General features: G+C 40.6%; 1 protein-coding gene across 4 annotated transcripts in view; it reads left to right on the top strand.

The window, feature by feature from the left end:
• eml4 (EMAP like 4) overlaps positions 1 to 17,476 on the top strand; it is a 106,892-nt gene that overhangs the window by 74,939 nt on the left and 14,477 nt on the right. For all 4 annotated transcript variants that reach the window (XM_088609942.1, XM_088609941.1, XM_088609943.1 and 1 more), the window contains 13 exons: positions 3,049 to 3,172; positions 3,541 to 3,690; positions 4,463 to 4,532; positions 5,730 to 5,840; positions 7,839 to 7,934; positions 8,290 to 8,424; positions 8,706 to 8,841; positions 12,250 to 12,401; positions 12,706 to 12,831; positions 14,133 to 14,264; positions 14,683 to 14,750; positions 15,448 to 15,536; positions 17,262 to 17,359. In XM_088609942.1, coding sequence (XP_088466068.1) covers positions 3,049 to 3,172; positions 3,541 to 3,690; positions 4,463 to 4,532; positions 5,730 to 5,840; positions 7,839 to 7,934; positions 8,290 to 8,424; positions 8,706 to 8,841; positions 12,250 to 12,401; positions 12,706 to 12,831; positions 14,133 to 14,264; positions 14,683 to 14,750; positions 15,448 to 15,536; positions 17,262 to 17,359 — 1,487 coding nt within the window. The remainder of the gene's footprint in view (positions 1 to 3,048; positions 3,173 to 3,540; positions 3,691 to 4,462; positions 4,533 to 5,729; positions 5,841 to 7,838; positions 7,935 to 8,289; positions 8,425 to 8,705; positions 8,842 to 12,249; positions 12,402 to 12,705; positions 12,832 to 14,132; positions 14,265 to 14,682; positions 14,751 to 15,447; positions 15,537 to 17,261; positions 17,360 to 17,476) is intronic.

The following is a 17,476-nucleotide window of genomic DNA, read 5'->3' as shown; positions in this document are numbered from 1 at the left end:
GAAGGGAACATTACAGCTGACTTTTTATATATTTTTCTTACATCACACTAAAAGAACTTTGTGATTCTGTATACCTTCTCACTGTATTCCAAATGGAGCGCAGTGAGATTTTCAGGGACGATATTCTATACAGGATTGAGTGGAATGTCCTGTGCTTCTGGGGTAGCCTATCATTGCTCTTAATCTTGTGAAAAACATCCCTCCTCCGTCTCGCAGAGAGCCAGTATAAATAAGGGCCAGAGATGGAAAAGTGTGATCCTATTAGCTGTTAGCAGGGAACAGGACCTTTGCACCACAAAAGCTATATTTTCCACATTAGATTTGTCAACAGAAAGATAAAAATGCCTCCCAGTTCCTTTTGATTTTTTAATCAAAATTGAAAATAAACTAACAGAAGCAACAGGCTGTCACTTGGGTGGAGTTCTTGTTATCTCTAAATTTCAAGAATCAGGAGTCCGTACACAACTTCCATCATACTGTATTTGAGGCTGCTTTGTACTTCCTTGGAAAGTGGTTAATCATAAATGTAGTCTGTTTGGGATCTTTGAAACTGTATGCGTTCTCTGATCTCGAACCCTGCAACAAACTGCATGTCGGGCCTGGGCTCCTACTGTGGTACTTCAGCTGGGGCATCAAGGGTTCCTGCACTGTGCTGAAAATAAACTAACTGTATTACAATGCTGAATTTCACCTCCTTAACTTTCACTGACTGACCAGAGATGTTCTGCTGGGTCCTCTGGCCCCATCTCTTTTCTATATTTACTGTTATAGGGGGAAATGCTGTAGTCCAAAATAGTGATTTCAGTGTGAAGTAAGAAATATAGTAACAAGTATAGTCATTTAATTAGACTGTTAGTGTGCAGCTGGAAGTAGTGTAATTGGACCAGTAGGAGGCACCTGCAATTCAGAACCAGAACCCCAGTATGGCAGTAGGGCATAGTGTGCCATAGGAATGACCATTCAGATAATTACCATTCATGTAATCAGGATCTGGATTTTAATATGTACTGTAGTACAATTTGTTAAAGTAGGGGTTCTTTCTTGTCTAAACCTTTCCTCTCAGTTTAATTGTGATCTTTACTGCTGTATAGTAAGAACCCCAGGTGAATTCTGCACATTAATGAAGGATACAGTGAGGCCCCTCCTATATACAGTGTAGTTTTGGAATCCTGCAAAGTGAAAAGCACTTTATAAAATGGAATAATTAATTTGGCCTCTTTGCTATCCATTGGAGATTCATTTACCCTTCTCCAGTGTTTTAACACACAGTGCAAAGAAACAATATAAAGTTCCTTTTGGTAGACAGCTAAGGTAGCTATCTGAGGTTCTTATCATAATATGTCATAATGTATATGACATCATCAAGGCTTTTGATTTAATTATGAAAAGAGTCTGGATATATACAGCTGTGTGATAAGTGCCTCTCACTCCAGTTCCCATTTTGGTAAAGAACGAAAGAGAATAATTTTTAGTCTGTGGCCAGTTGGGTTTGGATGTTAGACAAGTCAAATAAATTGTAATGATCCCAGTTATTGAAACCGTACCTTCCTGACATTTCAAGTTCTTCTGCTACTCACCCTGTTTATTTGGTAACTCAGTTTAAATTCTATCTTGCTTTATCTCTGTTTTGCACGAGCTCTTTGTGTTTTGTTTTACTTTGTTTTTGTGTATGTGTTAGTGTGGGGTACTTGATGTCAGTGTGAATAATTTCATAACATAACTCACAGCTACACTGCAGCATCAAGCAGAGAATCTCTCTCATATCTGCACGTTCATGAAGATCAGTGTCCCCTTCATTTTCAATGTTGGTTGCACAAATTATTATGCTTTTACTGCAAAGAAAAAAATGTATGTACTAAGGCAGTTTTAAAAAATATTTCTTGAGACTTCATGATTCTTAAGCAGTTTCATAGAAGAATATTATTTTGCAGTGTTTCTTCACTAAATGTAAGTGTCAATTTCTCACTTTCACTCTGTAAATTAAGAATGGTAGATTTTCTCTACTAACTATCCATGATATTACTAATTAAAAAAACTAAAGTATTTCACAAACTTTAGTGCCTAAGTAGATTCAGCTGTCTGTTAAAATGGAAAATTCAGCATAGTGAAGCTAACCAGTAGAAATGACAAATAACCTGTTTTATTTCTTGAAATGTTTATCTTCCTCCTTAAGAACATTACATATTACAAACAAGAGGATACCATTCAGTCTGTGTAGGTTGCTAATAGCTAATTGATCAGATGATCCATTTCCCATTTCCTAAAAGAAGTAAAGGTATCAGCAGCATGGCTGTGAGGTTTGTTCCTGACTTTCACAATAAAGTGAAAAAGATTTGCCGCCTGTTCTGTTTGTGCCCTCTGGTTTCTGCTGCACAGTTCTTGAACTCCTCATGTACTAATGTTCTTGATACAATTAATTATTATTAAAACAAATAACGACAGCGGATATTAAAAAACTGTTGTGTGACTTGATGATCTTGCCTGGGGGAATGAGGCGTGTGAGTTTGTGCCAGCAACCCTGTGCGACACACCCCAGCCTAATTACAGGGGAGGAAAGCTAAGAGGATAATATTGGCTGGTACTTTGCCTTTGTTAAGTCCAAACAAAGAAGAAGAATGTTTACTGCCTGATGGGAAAAGGTGTAGATTGCTTTTCTGGAGGACTCTACTGTATGTTCTAGGATTACATTTTTCAAACTTAAATATTTCCTCTAATTAGAGGAATAAATCTAATTTCTTTAAGCCTTAGTACTACCTTACCTTTAATTACGTTAGAATTACCTACATTCTCCATGTTCTTCGATATTCTATGGTGTTAAGATCCCATCTCTGGTGTAATTACTCTGATTCTGAATCTGTCTCTGTTTATACAGTATGTAATTAATGATCTAACCAGATATAGGAAGTTATCTGCTTTTGTACAGTGAAGGGATAAAAGTCTATCCCCCCACCAAGACTGGTTTGGTTATGAGGGATTCCATATCCCTTCCCTAAAGCTGTTCTTCTCCATCATCAACTACGGTTTTCTCCATTCTCCCTCCCCCAACAGAAGGAGACTACATCAAGATGTTCATGCGGGGACGGCCCATCACAATGTTCATTCCATCAGACGTGGAGAACTACGATGACATCAGGACAGAGCTGCCACCCGAGAAACTCAAGCTGGAATGGGTGTATCCTTTCACCTTGCCCGCTTTAGCCTCCATGTCTCTCTGCCTTCCCATCTGTTTGTTTGTTTTTTCTCTTTTTATTCAAGGACAGCAATCTGGTCGCAAAGAGCTACTTTCCCTTGTGACCAGATTCTTGTCCTTGAATGAAGCCATGTTTTGCCGGTGACCTACCTCATGCCTGCTTCATTCCCTTTGACGTCTCTTTCTCAACCTTACCTAGGGCTGTCTCTGTCTCCTGTGCTTTCTAACTCAGTTATTACCTGTCTCCCTTCCTCCTGCCAGAATGTCCTACCTCTCTTCCCTGAGCTTCAGTCTATCTTTCCTTCCAGCCTACAACTTCCTAGTTGCTGCTCTTTAACCTTCCTGTGCAGGTATGGGTACCGAGGACGGGACTGCAGGGCCAACGTGTACCTTCTGCCCACTGGGGAGATAGTGTATTTCATTGCTTCAGTCGTGGTGCTGTTCAATTATGAGGAACGGACACAGCGGCACTACCTGGGTCACACAGACTGCGTCAAATGGTGGGTTTCCAAACTCAGGGGCAGACTGACGTCGCGTAAAGAAACAACACATAGAGTACCAAGCTGCACATCGTCAGGATAGCATATGCCTGCTCTGGGCCTGTAATAATGTGTGGTGTTGTGTTACGTGTCCTGGGTTCTCCTGGGTAAAAATAGATAAGGCTTTATGGAGGAGATGAAGTTTTGAACTAAAATGCAAATGCAAAAAACTTGGAAAAAATGCAAATTGCTTGGGGTTGATTGCTTTCTTGAATATTGTTAATATTGTTTCAGAATAATTGCTAAAGCTCATAAATTGGTAGATAAAAATAATTTGCTGAAAATCTACCTTTTTTTCCTTTTTCAATCTTTAATTTCATACACTGCAATTCAACCAGCAACTGTTCCCACCGGAAGTTATGTTGAATTGATTACTAGTGTAAGAATTGCCTGACCTTGTTACAAGACATACCATAGGTTGTTGACTAACGTTGAACAAGTAAAGCTCTACTTTTTTTGCAATGCAGTTGTAAAGCTTCTGTGAGCTCAAGATAATCTAGTTCACTCACTCAGCTTGCTGTGGCATTTTTCAGTGTGTTTGTGGTGAATAAGCAAAAACACAGTGTCATGTTGAACAACTGCATTGCAGTTTGCTGATAGCTCTGAGTGTTCAATAGTTTAGTATAGTCCTGTGTGTGTAAACTAGAATGTAGTTAGAGGTATAATTAATTTTCCAGGCAGTGAACTGGGGGATCCTTTGTTAATGTTTTTTTTTTGTCCTTTTTCCTCACAGCCTTGCAGTTCACCCTGACAAAATCAGAATTGCGACAGGACAGATTGCTGGGGTTGACAAAGATGGAAGGGTGAGACATTCTGCATCTTAAATGTCCTTTTATACTGTATGAATGACACCATAAGGCAGGTGGGCCAAAATCTATAGTTTGCTCTGATTTTGTAGCTGAATTGCTCACCTAGTAAAAGAGCACTGTAGTCCACACATCACCAGTTTTACCTATGGGTTGGCACAGAATTGATAATATGTTTCTGGGCTTGAAGATTGATTTGGGTGACAGAGGAGTGGCTATATAATACAGTGTAATGTATGTTAGCTGTCCCAGTATTATTCCTCCAAATTCAAAATTGTTTTTTTCTTTTAAATCAAGCAATTGGTATTTGTGGTCATGAGATTAATGTGAATGACAAGTACAATATAATACATGTTTAATTTTGGATAATTCCATGCATACACTTAATAATAGTAGAACAAAAATATGCTTTGTGTTCAACCCAATGATCAGAGGTGTACACCTTCACCTTAGAAGATTTCAGAGTGTGAAAGTGTTGGTTACATATCCCCTTGATTCACCAGCTACAAAGTACGTGCGTTACACATGCATATCTTGGAGGCCAAGAGTGTTTATTCAGCAGCATAATGATAGCCAGGCTAGACTTATCTTACAATATGTTGTTGGACCATCTCCATATTATTCATCTGCCAGTTGACCTGAAACATTTATCCTCTTAAAGTGTTGTTAGCCTTCATATTAAAAAGATAGGAGATTTACAACATGTGTTTGATGTTTGCATGGGAGTACCAAAGGACTAACAAATGGATGCATAGATGTAAAAAATAAACAGCTACTAATGCACACTCAAATGATTCACCCTACTTATGGCCAACCCTGTCTTTATTATTAAGGGATTCCTTAATAAAGGCGTCTTGGATTATCCTAACATTACTATTACAGTCTATTACCGGAGATTTGTTGAGTATTCTAAAAGGTCATTTTTTTCATCTTTAGGGGCAGTATGGCCTTGCATGTGGAAGCAATGCTTGTGCATTGTTTATCATCCTACATGTTCATTTATTCCAGCCCTTAGTGTGTAATCTAGTCCATGAAGTACATAATGGAGATAGATCGGAGGTTAACCGAGTCTGATTTAGTAAATTTATGAGTGCTGCGCGCGAAGAGCCTTCTCATGCACTAAAATAATAGCAGGTGTTGTGTGTTCTGTGCCAATAATGGGAGTCCTCCTCCTGCCCGATTTCGCCTCTGCAGCCGCTGCAGCCTCACGTGCGTGTCTGGGACTCGGTCAGCCTGTCCACGTTGCAGGTCATTGGCCTGGGCACCTTCGAGAGGGGGGTGGGCTCCCTCGCCTTCTCCAAAGCCGTAAGTCACAGGATCGACAGTTCCTTCATCCCTCTGCTTCTTCAGTACTTGGGCAGCCACTTCTTTTTTTCCCGACTGTTCACCAAAAAGCAGACTGATCCAGAGTCAGTATAGCCAAATTATATACTTGTATACCCCTTGATACACACGATTTACACACGTCTTTTGTTGAATCAAAATTGAATCAACGCCCCTCTCAAATAACAGACTTGTGATATTGAAGTGCCTGTTTGTTTGGATATGGGTGTCAGTAGTTAGATTTTAGGTATTGACACAGCTGTTCTGAAGCATGTAAAAGTGATGACCAATAAATCCATATCACAAGCCTTACAATGCTGACTGAAACACATTATCCCAGGGAAATCCTCATCTGTGTACTGTACAGGCAGGCAAGACTAAGGGAACTAATCCTAGGATTTTTAGTCTTCTCACACATCTGTATGGTGATGCCTTACAAGCTGCTCAAAGATTAACCCTGTGGATCAGGTTGAACCTGTTTATATGTCAGCAATTACCAGACCGAACCAATGCTTACAGTGTTGAGAGAGCATAGAAAAAAAGTGGAACAGTAGTTTTTTTTTTATTTAGGTAAAATTAGGTAAAATCTGTTTCCTAATGAAATTTTAAAACACTATATCGTTAGAAACTTTTTTTTCCACTGTTCCTTAGAAATCATTTGAATTTGTTTCTGCTCAAGTGGAACTGAAAACAGTGACTCATTCCTGAAACCAGAAATACCTGTCACTCACTTGTCAGTTAAACTTAGTCCTAATTTTCATTTTCTGTTACAGTGCGTTACATTGCTAAAGACTCAGGCTGTTTTTCTGTATCCACACAGTAATAAGAGGCTAGTGTCTGTTGGAGTTGCCCCTTGCTTCTGCCTGTAGTTAAGCGTGTTTCATGATTACTAAATGCCTCACAGGCACTAAGGTGTCCTGAGGTGCATTTCGAAGTCATGGTACTCAGCACAGTTCTTTCTTTTGGCAACTGAAAAATCCTCATCAAAACAATAAAAGTGACTACATAAGCAGAAATAAGAGAATGTGAGCATGCGGGGAAGCAATTAACAATGAGGGAGAACATTACAGAAGTGTTGGGGGCGCAGGTAGGTATAGAAGGAGGAGTAGAGCAAGTTAGTGGGGAAAGGGAAGACTGAGACAGTGCCAGTCTTGGCCTGTCTAAAATCTCATATTCCTTTGTATAGAGCTCAGGATAGCTGCCCATCAGGTGGCTCTCTGCAAGACTTGCTGAAACCCAAGAATCTGTTGCTCTGCATGTGCTGAGAGATGTGCTTGTGTAAAAAAGACTGTCAGCTCTCACTGAGAGAAGATACTGCTGAAATATGCAAGGAGCCGTTCGGCTCACAGCTCCCATAATCGTAAAGTTCAAGCTATGAAGGCCACTGGCCTTCTCTTCTTTCTGCCCTCCGGCCCACCTGTCAAAGGGGGATTCTAGTAGTTATGAAAGCATTTGGTGCAGCAATATACTGTGCCATATCAGTAATAAGAGCCTTGGTTTCAAAGCAGCTGGGGGTCTTCATGAACACATTGTGGTGCCCACCCTTTCTGTTGTGAGTGTAATCACTGGCGTGATTGGCTTGGTTTTTCACAATTCTTGGAGCTGAAGATGAATGCACTTGTGCAAAATCTAAATGATTGCTATGCAGTACAAGCTTGATATTGTGAAAAAAAAAACACCCTATATCTATAAAACTACCCCCTCTAGCATTTAACATCCTACATGATACCATTTTTGTTTTCCTAGAAATACTATGCATTGAAGATCATTATTTGCTCATTGATCAAAATTCTGGATGAACTTGGAGTGCTGCCTTCTTCTGTGTGGTTCAACAGTTCTGTTGCGCTGGCAATCAAAGTTGAGCATTTAGTTTGCCAGCAGGGCCATATTCTTTGGCAAAAGCATGAGAGAGGACCTGAAGGTTTGCCGCAAGGGTTAGGCCTGGCAGAATCGTCCTGCTGACATGTACTTTCACCTCAGGACTCTGGAACTCACCTGTGTGTGATTGATGATTCCAATGAGCACATGCTGACAGTCTGGGACTGGCAGAAGAAATCCAAGATAGCCGAAATCAAGGTAAGACAACCAGCCGACACAATTCCTGTTCCACAGAAAGTATTGGTTTTTAGCATGCAAAGCTTTACTGTGTGCAACACTGCAAACATCTACTTCAGTATATTCAGCACCTCTCTTGCTTTGGTGTGTATAATCTATTAACCTGCCTCACTTTTTGCTTACAGTATGTCCATGTTGGATATCTGGCCCTTGCTGTCTCTGTTATCTCCTTGCCTGAATGTACAGTAATATGTCCCCTTCACAGCTTCTTTGTTCTGTCTGAGTGTGTGTTTGTATTATCTCTTGTCTCTCCTATTATGCTGTTGTTGGAATATTTTGCCCTGCCTGACCTGACTTGTCCTGTTTGGCCCTTCAGACCACAAACGAGGTGGTGTTGGCAGTGGAGTTTCACCCAACAGATGCCAACACCATTGTCACCTGCGGGAAGTCCCACATCTTCTTCTGGACCTGGAACGGCAATTCCTTGGCACGCAAGCAGGGCATCTTTGGGGTGAGGAAGCCTGTGGCAGCTCAGACCAGACTTCGTACTTATACATATATGTTATTGTGTGAGTCTTGGTTACCCTAGTGCACCAAAATATGGAGTCATTCCATCAGCAGCAAATACAAATCACTGTCACTGTTCTGAATGTCCTTTTTTTCATTCGTATGTTTGCAATGTGGCAGAGCATTTATAGCTTTTGATAACTTATGCTAGTTATAGCTGGGCTCTGTTGCTCTGGTGAGTTTGTTATTTCCAAGCCCCTGTATTTCCTTCTTCATCTTCGCCAGAAATACGAGAAGCCCAAGTTTGTGCAATGCGTGGCCTTTCTCAATAACGGGGACATCCTGACAGGCGACTCGGGGGGCATCATGCTGATCTGGAGCCGAAGCATGGTGGAACCTGCACCGGGGAAAGGGCCTAAAGGTAACGAAAACAGATAAGGACGTCAGTCCATGAGCTTAGTGGTGTCCATAGGACAGTATACTGTGACAATCAAAAATCTGTACAAATATGTCTGTGATCACTCCATCCAGGGCATCCTCGGCTATGGAAGAGATCTTTAATTTCAGTACCTTTGTCAACAGCCTTGGTTAGAATACATTTAATAACGAATAGCTTCAGGGTAAAGCTTGGCTAGGGCTTTTGTAATTATCACCCCACTCTCGCGGGTCTTCTTCTTGTGAACAGATGGGATTCACTTCGCCACTCCTGTGGGTATGAAAATGGTCATCCTGGGGCACCCAAGTGGCACACATACACTTGCAGCTGAAATTTGAGTTTTAGGGCCAAGAGGGTGCACATGACACATGTCTACCTGACATGTGGATCTTCCAGCTGGTCTTCCATCTGCCCATGTGGGCACAGCTGTAATTGCCAGGAAGTGGAGCCTTGAATCACTGGCGTAATAATTGGAGAATCTGGTTTTTAACACACCAGTGATTTCAATAGTGATTTAACAATCACTTTGTAAGCAGGGATTTTCATTTGATTTTCATTGTGGACCTAAAGGTATACCACACTTCCTTAAAACAGAAAATAACATTATATATTTCAATCTTTCCATTATCCTAGTTTTCCAGTTTATAGGATCTTGTAACCTGAAGCAAACCGTCCCAGTTAAACTTGAATGCTGCTCACATTTACAGCACTGTAGCACAGAGTATGATAGGTGGAATGTGGAAGCTGGTGATAATGCAAAAAGACAGTGGAACTAAAACAACCATGTCTCTTCCAGACAACAAATAATTAATTACAAAAATTACTGTAATTATCAATTTGGCAAAACAAATTTAGGAATTACATGGGCTACATGAAAATAGATCATACTAAAGCCAAATGAAGAGCAAGCTATCATTTGAACTCTATTATATAATTTTAATTGCCCAGTCTGATCCTTAGTGCAGGCTGTAATAAATTCAGTGGTTAATTAAAATTATCTAGACTGCTTTAAGCAACCCTGGAAGGGATAACACTTTCCTTCGCTTACAGGTCAGAACGGGATCTTACGTAGTTATCTGGATAGATAACTAGGGCAGAACTTGATGACTGTAATTAAAATCGTCATTTGTTTCTTGAGTGTGAGGTGTGCGATACTTGAGGAAACAGTGAAGAATATGCTCTAAATAACACCACTGAGATTCATTTTGCCTAATTGCTAATTTGTCAGAAAGCATTGACTTGAAAAATCCCTAGAAGTACAATAAACACAAACATGGGAGATATTGAGAGTGTTTTGTTTTAAAGTGCAATAAAGCCTAAGTTTTTGCGTTGGCGGAATGCAAACTGGAATCGTCTCAGCCTGGAGGTAAAGACTCATCTTGAAAATAATTGTTTTCTTTGGCATGTAGGAGAACAAGATTTACAGTTCAGGGTACGTTGCCAGCAAATATATAAATTAATTTTATATAGAGAGAGATTTGTTTTAATTTTATGATTCAATCTAAGTGCTTATTTGTTGAGTAAGCGCATTCCAACTTCAGAGTAAGGGCTTCCAACATCAAAACCCACATATACTTTTTTGTTTCCCCGCAGATATTCAACTATATATTTATAGCTGCTTTTTGCTTTAGGTTAGCTTTAATAAATTGATCATCCAAACCATGCACCACCCTACTTTATAGTGCATATAGGCATTCAGATGTAGCATGGCCCTCTCTTAATGTAGTTCTTTGTAGCGGCAACTGAGACATTTTATCCATCATTGACATTTTCCTAGGACGGCAAATGCTAATGAAAAAGGGATTTTTCTATGGTTACTTGGCAATCCAGATTTAATAATGCCATAAATATGTATTCCTGAATCTTGCTCTAGGATTTTTTTTTATTTAATTTTTACGATAAATCTCTGTCCCTTGCTGGTGAGGGACAGTTTGGTTTTCTAACCGGAGACCCAGCAAAATTATGAATAGTCAGTGGCTTCCTCTCTGGAAAACCCACCAGAGGCATATTTGCTAGCGGTTATGAAAGACCATAGTCAGGACTCCTTATTACCTGTGTGTCATCTTACATTTTGATTATCTGGAAGGACAAGAAGTATGCAGGGCTAGCTAAAAACCTTCAATTCATCCCTCATAATCTGTAAAGGCTCTATAGTCACAACCTACCTGTAACCTACCAGAGCAGGCTGTGTCCATTCGGTCAATGCAGATATTCAGCAGTGCAGGTGGGCTGGGATTGCTCCACCACAATATATACTGCAGATCCAAGCCTGCCTGTACAGGATGCTGAGTGTTTAGTTTGAGTAGTCTCCCCCTCCCACCCTGAACCCTGAGTCTGGCTAGAAGCCTGTCATTTCAGTCTCTCAGGGATTGAACAGCAGTGCCAGCTTTGTTTAAAGTAACCCTACACTCTTCCAGGTTTGTAGAGATTAATTATGCACGTGGAGTACAGCTGATTTCTAACCTTTCTTTATTTTTCTCTGATCAGAAACAAAAGAAAGGCAAAAGCAAAACCTCAAGTCGCTGCAGCGCTCTGTTACAGTAGAGGCTAGAGTGAGCCCATTCCCTGCCATTTGTTCCTTGTCCTCCTGGAATCTCTCTTCTGTGTTGAGAACAGATGACGTGTAACAAGTGCTCAGGCACTGTGGGGATAGTTTTCAGAAATGCTGAACAGAGATGGGGATTAGGGCTGCCTTAATTTAAAATAGTCCCAGGGTTAGTGCACTTTTTGATGAGAAGAACAAAAAATACAAAGAACAACAAATGCAGCAAATGTATTTGGATATCTTTCCTCTTTTATATGAGGTACAGTGGCTCTGTTCACACTGATTTTGATAGAAGCTGAATGTGTTTGTTGTCTTCCCCTTTTAAAGGGTGGTAGGAGTCCAAGTACTGAGTGATTGCAGATCTGGGAGGGTGGGGGTAGAAGGGAAACACCAGCCATATTATTGCTTTGCAACTGTGATTCTGCATTCAGTTAAGAATATGGAGTGGTGGCCTCACTGTCTGGGCCTCTGGTTGATGTGAAGAATTGTGCAGTTTTCTGCAGTGCACAGACCAGACAGAGCCTATGCAATCAGAGTGATCCACTGCCATGGCCTTCTTTGCTGCTGAAAGCCCTTTGTACTCTCAGTACTGCTGTCAGCCTGCAGGAGTTCTGTTCTGTCAGGCTGCTGCTGCTTTAAAAATAAGACAACCCTCCCAATCTGGGTTTAATTCCCAACATAAAATACATGACATGAAGTGTGCGTGGTATTTAATTCCTCGAATCTGTGTTCAATGTTAGATTCTAACAAAGCCCCGATTTCCCCTCAGTGGGTTTTTCATTTCACGTGCTTCCCTCTTCTGGAAAAAGTCAAGCGTCTGTTTTTCTTTTTTGGTGTTTGACCGGCAGGTGTGTATCAGATCAGCCGGCAAATTAAAGCCCACGATGGCAGCGTCTTCACTCTTTGCCAGATGAGGAATGGCACTCTGCTCACAGGAGGTGGCAAGGACCACAAAGTCATCCTCTGGGATCACGATCTACACCCTGAGAGAGACATAGAGGTAGGTCTGACGGAGAGCACCACCATTTGATCAGGGGCGGGTACCTTGGACCCTGTGGCATTTTGCTAGTAGAGTAATATACAGTAATCCACATCTAGTACCTCCATTATCCCTTACTATAGCAACGAGCTATGGGTTCTTCCAACTCATTTGTGTCTTCCAAATGATCTGGTGACATGACCAGATTTGAATGTATCCAAATTCCCCTTTTCTCTTTTCACTCTTCTTCAGTGTATCTCCCTTTCTGCAGACAAGGTTGTTTTGTGACTTGACTCCTGTCACCACTTTTCTTCTGCCCCTGCAGGTCCCTGACCAATACGGAACCATTCGAGCAGTGGCTGAAGGCAAGGGGGAACAATTTTTGGTGGGAACGTCACGCAATTTTATTCTCAGAGGGACATTTAATGATGGCTTCCAGGTGGAGGTGCAGGTGAGTTCAACAACCTGTCATCACCAGTCATTGCCCTCCTGGGTGGTTTTAAGTAAAAGATTCTCAAGGACAGCTTTATACATGAGGGATTCAGAGTCAGAGGTCTGAAAAGCTAAAGACATTAGTAAAATGTGAAATTACTCCTGTGTTGTTTCTAATGAAAATGAACAGCAGTGACAAATCCAATTCCAAGGTATGAAGTATATGTACTGTATGACACAAATGTTTCGATGAGGCTCTTCAGTGAACCTTCCTGTAAATAAGTATTGAGGTAATTTTTCAGGAAGAGCAGAGACCTGAAGGGCAGAGCAGTGTTCATGAGCAGAATAATGATTGCAACAAACTGTTCCACCAAAATATTTTAAAAATTGGCTTCTTTTTAAAATGTACAATTTAAAAGTTTGTACAAGTTGGAAGCAATTTCCTATTAATCACAAAACTCTTAGCACAAAAACTTTAAGGCAATCCCAGAGGTATCTACTGTTGGTGTTCTCATTGGTTAGTTGATCGTGTACTGTATAATTTATTTTCTAAAGAAATGCAGATGATTTTCAGGGTATGAAACTAAATGGTGTTGCATAATGGGGTAATTTTCCAGAGTATTCAAGTTGAAATAAACAAATGCCAGCATACTGTAATTCCTCCTACCAGCTAACAGTAGCCAAGTTGGCCTTTTCTCGTGTATACTGTTAGAGGCTCATTGAGGAATCACATTTTAAAGGAATTAAATGATGGTGGCCTGTTCAAGTACTGTATGTCTGAGCTGTGTGGAGTATCTATTTTTACTGCCCTATATATACAGTACCTTGTGCTTGTGGCAGTACTGCCTTTACTCTGAATAACTTTTGCTGCAATCTAATATGCCAGTGCCCACCTTCTCTATGCTAGCTGTAGTTTGGATCTTACCTTTCAAGTAGTGTGCCAGAAGGAAAGACCAGGTTTTCTTTAAAATATGCTGCGATTCACAGATGCATCTGTAATAGTCTAATGCAGATCAAGAATAAGTTATTTTTCAGTGCTAGCCTTGCCGCATTATTAAATGGCTTCTGTCCAGCATTCTGATAAACATTGATTTATTGAAGAAAAAAGTCTTGAAGCTCTTGTCTGTAGGGCAGTTGTAAATTAATCTTCATGAAACATCTGTTCTGGGTAATACTGAAACTGGGTAAATAAAAAAATGTATATTTAAATCATTGTTCCTTTAATCCCCAACATTCTCCTGAGAGTCATATATTGTGTATCTTTCCAATGATAGCTGGGTTGGATTTATAACATGTTTTGCTCTAATCCCTCATCTGCAGGGCCATACGGATGAGCTGTGGGGGCTGGCATCACACCCTTTCAAAGACCTCTTTCTGTCCTGCGCCCAGGACCGGCAGGTCTGCCTCTGGAACTCTGTGGACCACACCCTTGAATGGACCAGGCTTCTGGATGTAAGGACCTCCCACAGCTGCTGGCAGATAACAGATAACTGCTAACTGTAACTGCAACAATAACAGATCACACAGCTGATAACAGATGACAGATACTGTAACTATCATTTTCAGGCTCTGAAACTAAACAGCGTTATATAATGAGGTTATTTTTCAGTGAATTCAAGTTTAAATAAACTTGAAGCTTATTGAAGTTCATGTTAACGGAGTCCAATGTGACTGATGTTTTGTCAGAATTGGTGGTTAATGACCTTTTAATGACCATCAGGCCTTCATTCACCTTGTGCAATAATTGATGACAATGATAATGTCTTAATTAGTGACTGTAGATGTGTAGGGGTTACACATAAAATTCCCAAAGGTTGTTGCCATTAAGATTTCTCTCACTTTGTTGCTCTCTACCTCTCCCTATCTAAAGGAACCAGGACACTGTGCAGATTTCCACCCCAGTGGTGCCGTTGTGGCCATTGGAACACACTCGGGAAAGTACGTCTGGAATATCATTCACTCCCCAGCCTGGCCTGCTACTGCACCGATACTGGGCAGTGGTGTTAAAGCTCCCACTGTATTTGTGGCATTTCTTTATTTGCTGTTTAAACCTGTTGGATCAACTGTACTAGTTGGTCATCTGAGTTTAAGGTCACAAAACGTCAGTGCCGCCTTCCTGTCAGTAGATCAGTAGACTGCAGGCTCTTTAAAGTCAATTGTGGGAAACAGCTGATGCAGCCATACATAAAGGTGCCTTCTTTAGTTTAACAAGGTTTTGAAGTCTAGCTCACACGGTAAAATGTGCTCAAGCTTAGTTTCTGTAGTCACTTTCAGGTGATAGATTCTACAACTGTATTTTCAGATTGATCTTTTCGAGTTTTAAAGTTGATCTTTCTAATGCAGAGCTAAGATGTTTATTCCAATAATAAAATAGAAGTTTAGAATTTTTCACTTTTTTAGATTTGGAAGAATTTTGTGATATTTAATGTCTTAGTTCATGGCTTTGTGTTTTCACATCAACCACACAGCACATCAAACAAAGTTTTGAGAAAGGAGTATAAAGGCTAAAGTACTGTTGCTAGGTAGTACTTTTACGACATGAGTAACACCCCCAGGAGTCTTGGACTTGTAGAATTCCTCTGAAACCAGGACTGAGCAGCACAACCCCCCCCCCCCCCCCCCCTTGATGTTTCAGGTGGTACGTTCTGGATGCGGAGTCCAGAGACCTTGTTGCGATCCACACTGATGGCAACGAACAGCTGTCTCTTATGCGCTACTCCGTAGGTAGGCTGATCATTGCATCTTTCTTGCCCATATTAAACCAGTACCTCTGCCCAGCAGCAGATGATCTGGAAATATACCAGTTACAGAATTACTTTATAGGCCCACAGCGGGTTATCACATGCAAATGTTAGCTGCTCTTCTTCAGCAACTGGCCAACTATCTCCGAACACAATAGATTGCCCAATTTACATAGAGTACAACTGACTTCACATAAACAGTTGCATGCGGCCTCAGTGAGCATTGTGTACATATTTTATTAAGTGGGTGTTGCCTGGAATAATTTCCTCTGTGTGTTTGCAGTGTTATCCTTTTATTCATGGTTGAAGAGTGCTTTAGTGATGTCATGGGTGCTTGTGCTACAATGAAGTGCCATACAATGACAGTACAGTTTTATTATTCAAGTACTCTACAATGTACTGCAGCAGTTAATTTTTTGTCAATCTGATGGACGTTTGGCATTAATGCACATCCCATGCCCCTCTTTGTCTTTCAAAGAAACCCGTTAAAATTTGATACTTCAATGAAAACAGAAGTCATTATCACACTATACTTTTTAGAATATAAATCTAAGGGAGATTTTTTACATCTGTAGTACTATCACTAATGAATATCAAGCTTGTACTACAGAAGTGATTATTCTGACACAATTTATGTTATTGCTCACTCGTTAAATCAACACTTTACAGAAATACTGAAGGAGCATGCGGCATCATTAACCCTAATGGGGAAGTGGAGAGTGTTATTATTTGCTTTCGTAAAAGACAATTTTCCAATTTCCAATTTCTTGGACTCTTCCCATCTGTAACACTGTGGAGAAAAAGAACAGTCTCTTTTCATGCATAAAAGAAAATAGATTGTGTTGTTTTCTTCGCTCTGGCTTCCAATGCGGTCAGCTGGAATGAGACTATAACGACTGTGATATTAACTAACATGTCAGTAAATTGTACAACAGTTTTTTATAGTTCATCTGTGGTGCAGTAGTTGCCGATAATATGGAGAAGCCGATTGAAAATGATGGGCCTGGCCCTGTGAAATGTGGAGACAGCAATGGGTGTTACTGGGTCTGCCCTGGCTCCGGCCCCAGCCAGTAACATTTCATGCTTGTTAAGAAAACAAACCCCAGGAATATGGCTCGACCTCTTAATCCTGCCTTGGAACAAACTTGCCAAAGGATTCCAGATATAATTGCCAGTTTAATTAATCGGGAGCAGATGTCTTGCGTTATCTGTTGGCAGTGGAGCTGTTAAGATGGCAATATATTGTTCCACGTTTAAGACTTCATGGTTTCTTTATTAAACTGGAAATTCTGTCAGTCCACAGCAGACACCGTAATACTGTCTGCTATTAATGAAAACCGAGTAGCCCAAAGGTAGTAAAATAAGAGCAGGGAGTACTGATGGATTACATCGGCTTGATACTTGAATCCCTCATGTGAAGCCTTTTTCAGCTGTATATCTGCATAAATGGTCAAAGTATCTCAAACCTTTTGCTGCTATTCCCTTCCAAAGTTGTCTCAAAACTATGAAAAATATGTTATACACATCAACACCTCATTTTATCTGCAAAGTGAGGTGAATTACTGTGTTCTTGCATTCCTGCGGTTCACAGCCATGTTAGAGCTGGAGAGTGTTCCTGCAGAATTTAAAATTAGAGCAATATTATAAAAGAATTGGAATTAGCTCTGATAACATCACACTTTCTCACCTCAGTTTGTTTCCTCTGCAGATGGAACCCTGCTGGCAGTGGGATCACATGACAACTTCATTTACCTCTATACAGTCTCGGAGAAAGGCCGGAAGTACAGCAGATACGGAAAGTGCACTGTGAGTGATGGGGCACCACTCTTTTGGGTCATCATTATGATATAGATTCACAGTCCGGAATCTCCAAATGTAGTTTTCTCTCTTGGCACATTGCTACAAACTCTATGTCAAGAGCTT

Source organism: Lepisosteus platostomus, chromosome 17 (assembly GCF_059453375.1).
Source record: "Lepisosteus platostomus isolate fLepPlt1 chromosome 17, fLepPlt1.hap1, whole genome shotgun sequence".
In the NCBI taxonomy this organism is placed as follows: domain Eukaryota; kingdom Metazoa; phylum Chordata; class Actinopteri; order Semionotiformes; family Lepisosteidae; genus Lepisosteus; species Lepisosteus platostomus.
Note: the sequence above shows the minus strand (reverse complement) of the source record. Positions and strands in the feature narration are given on the sequence as shown.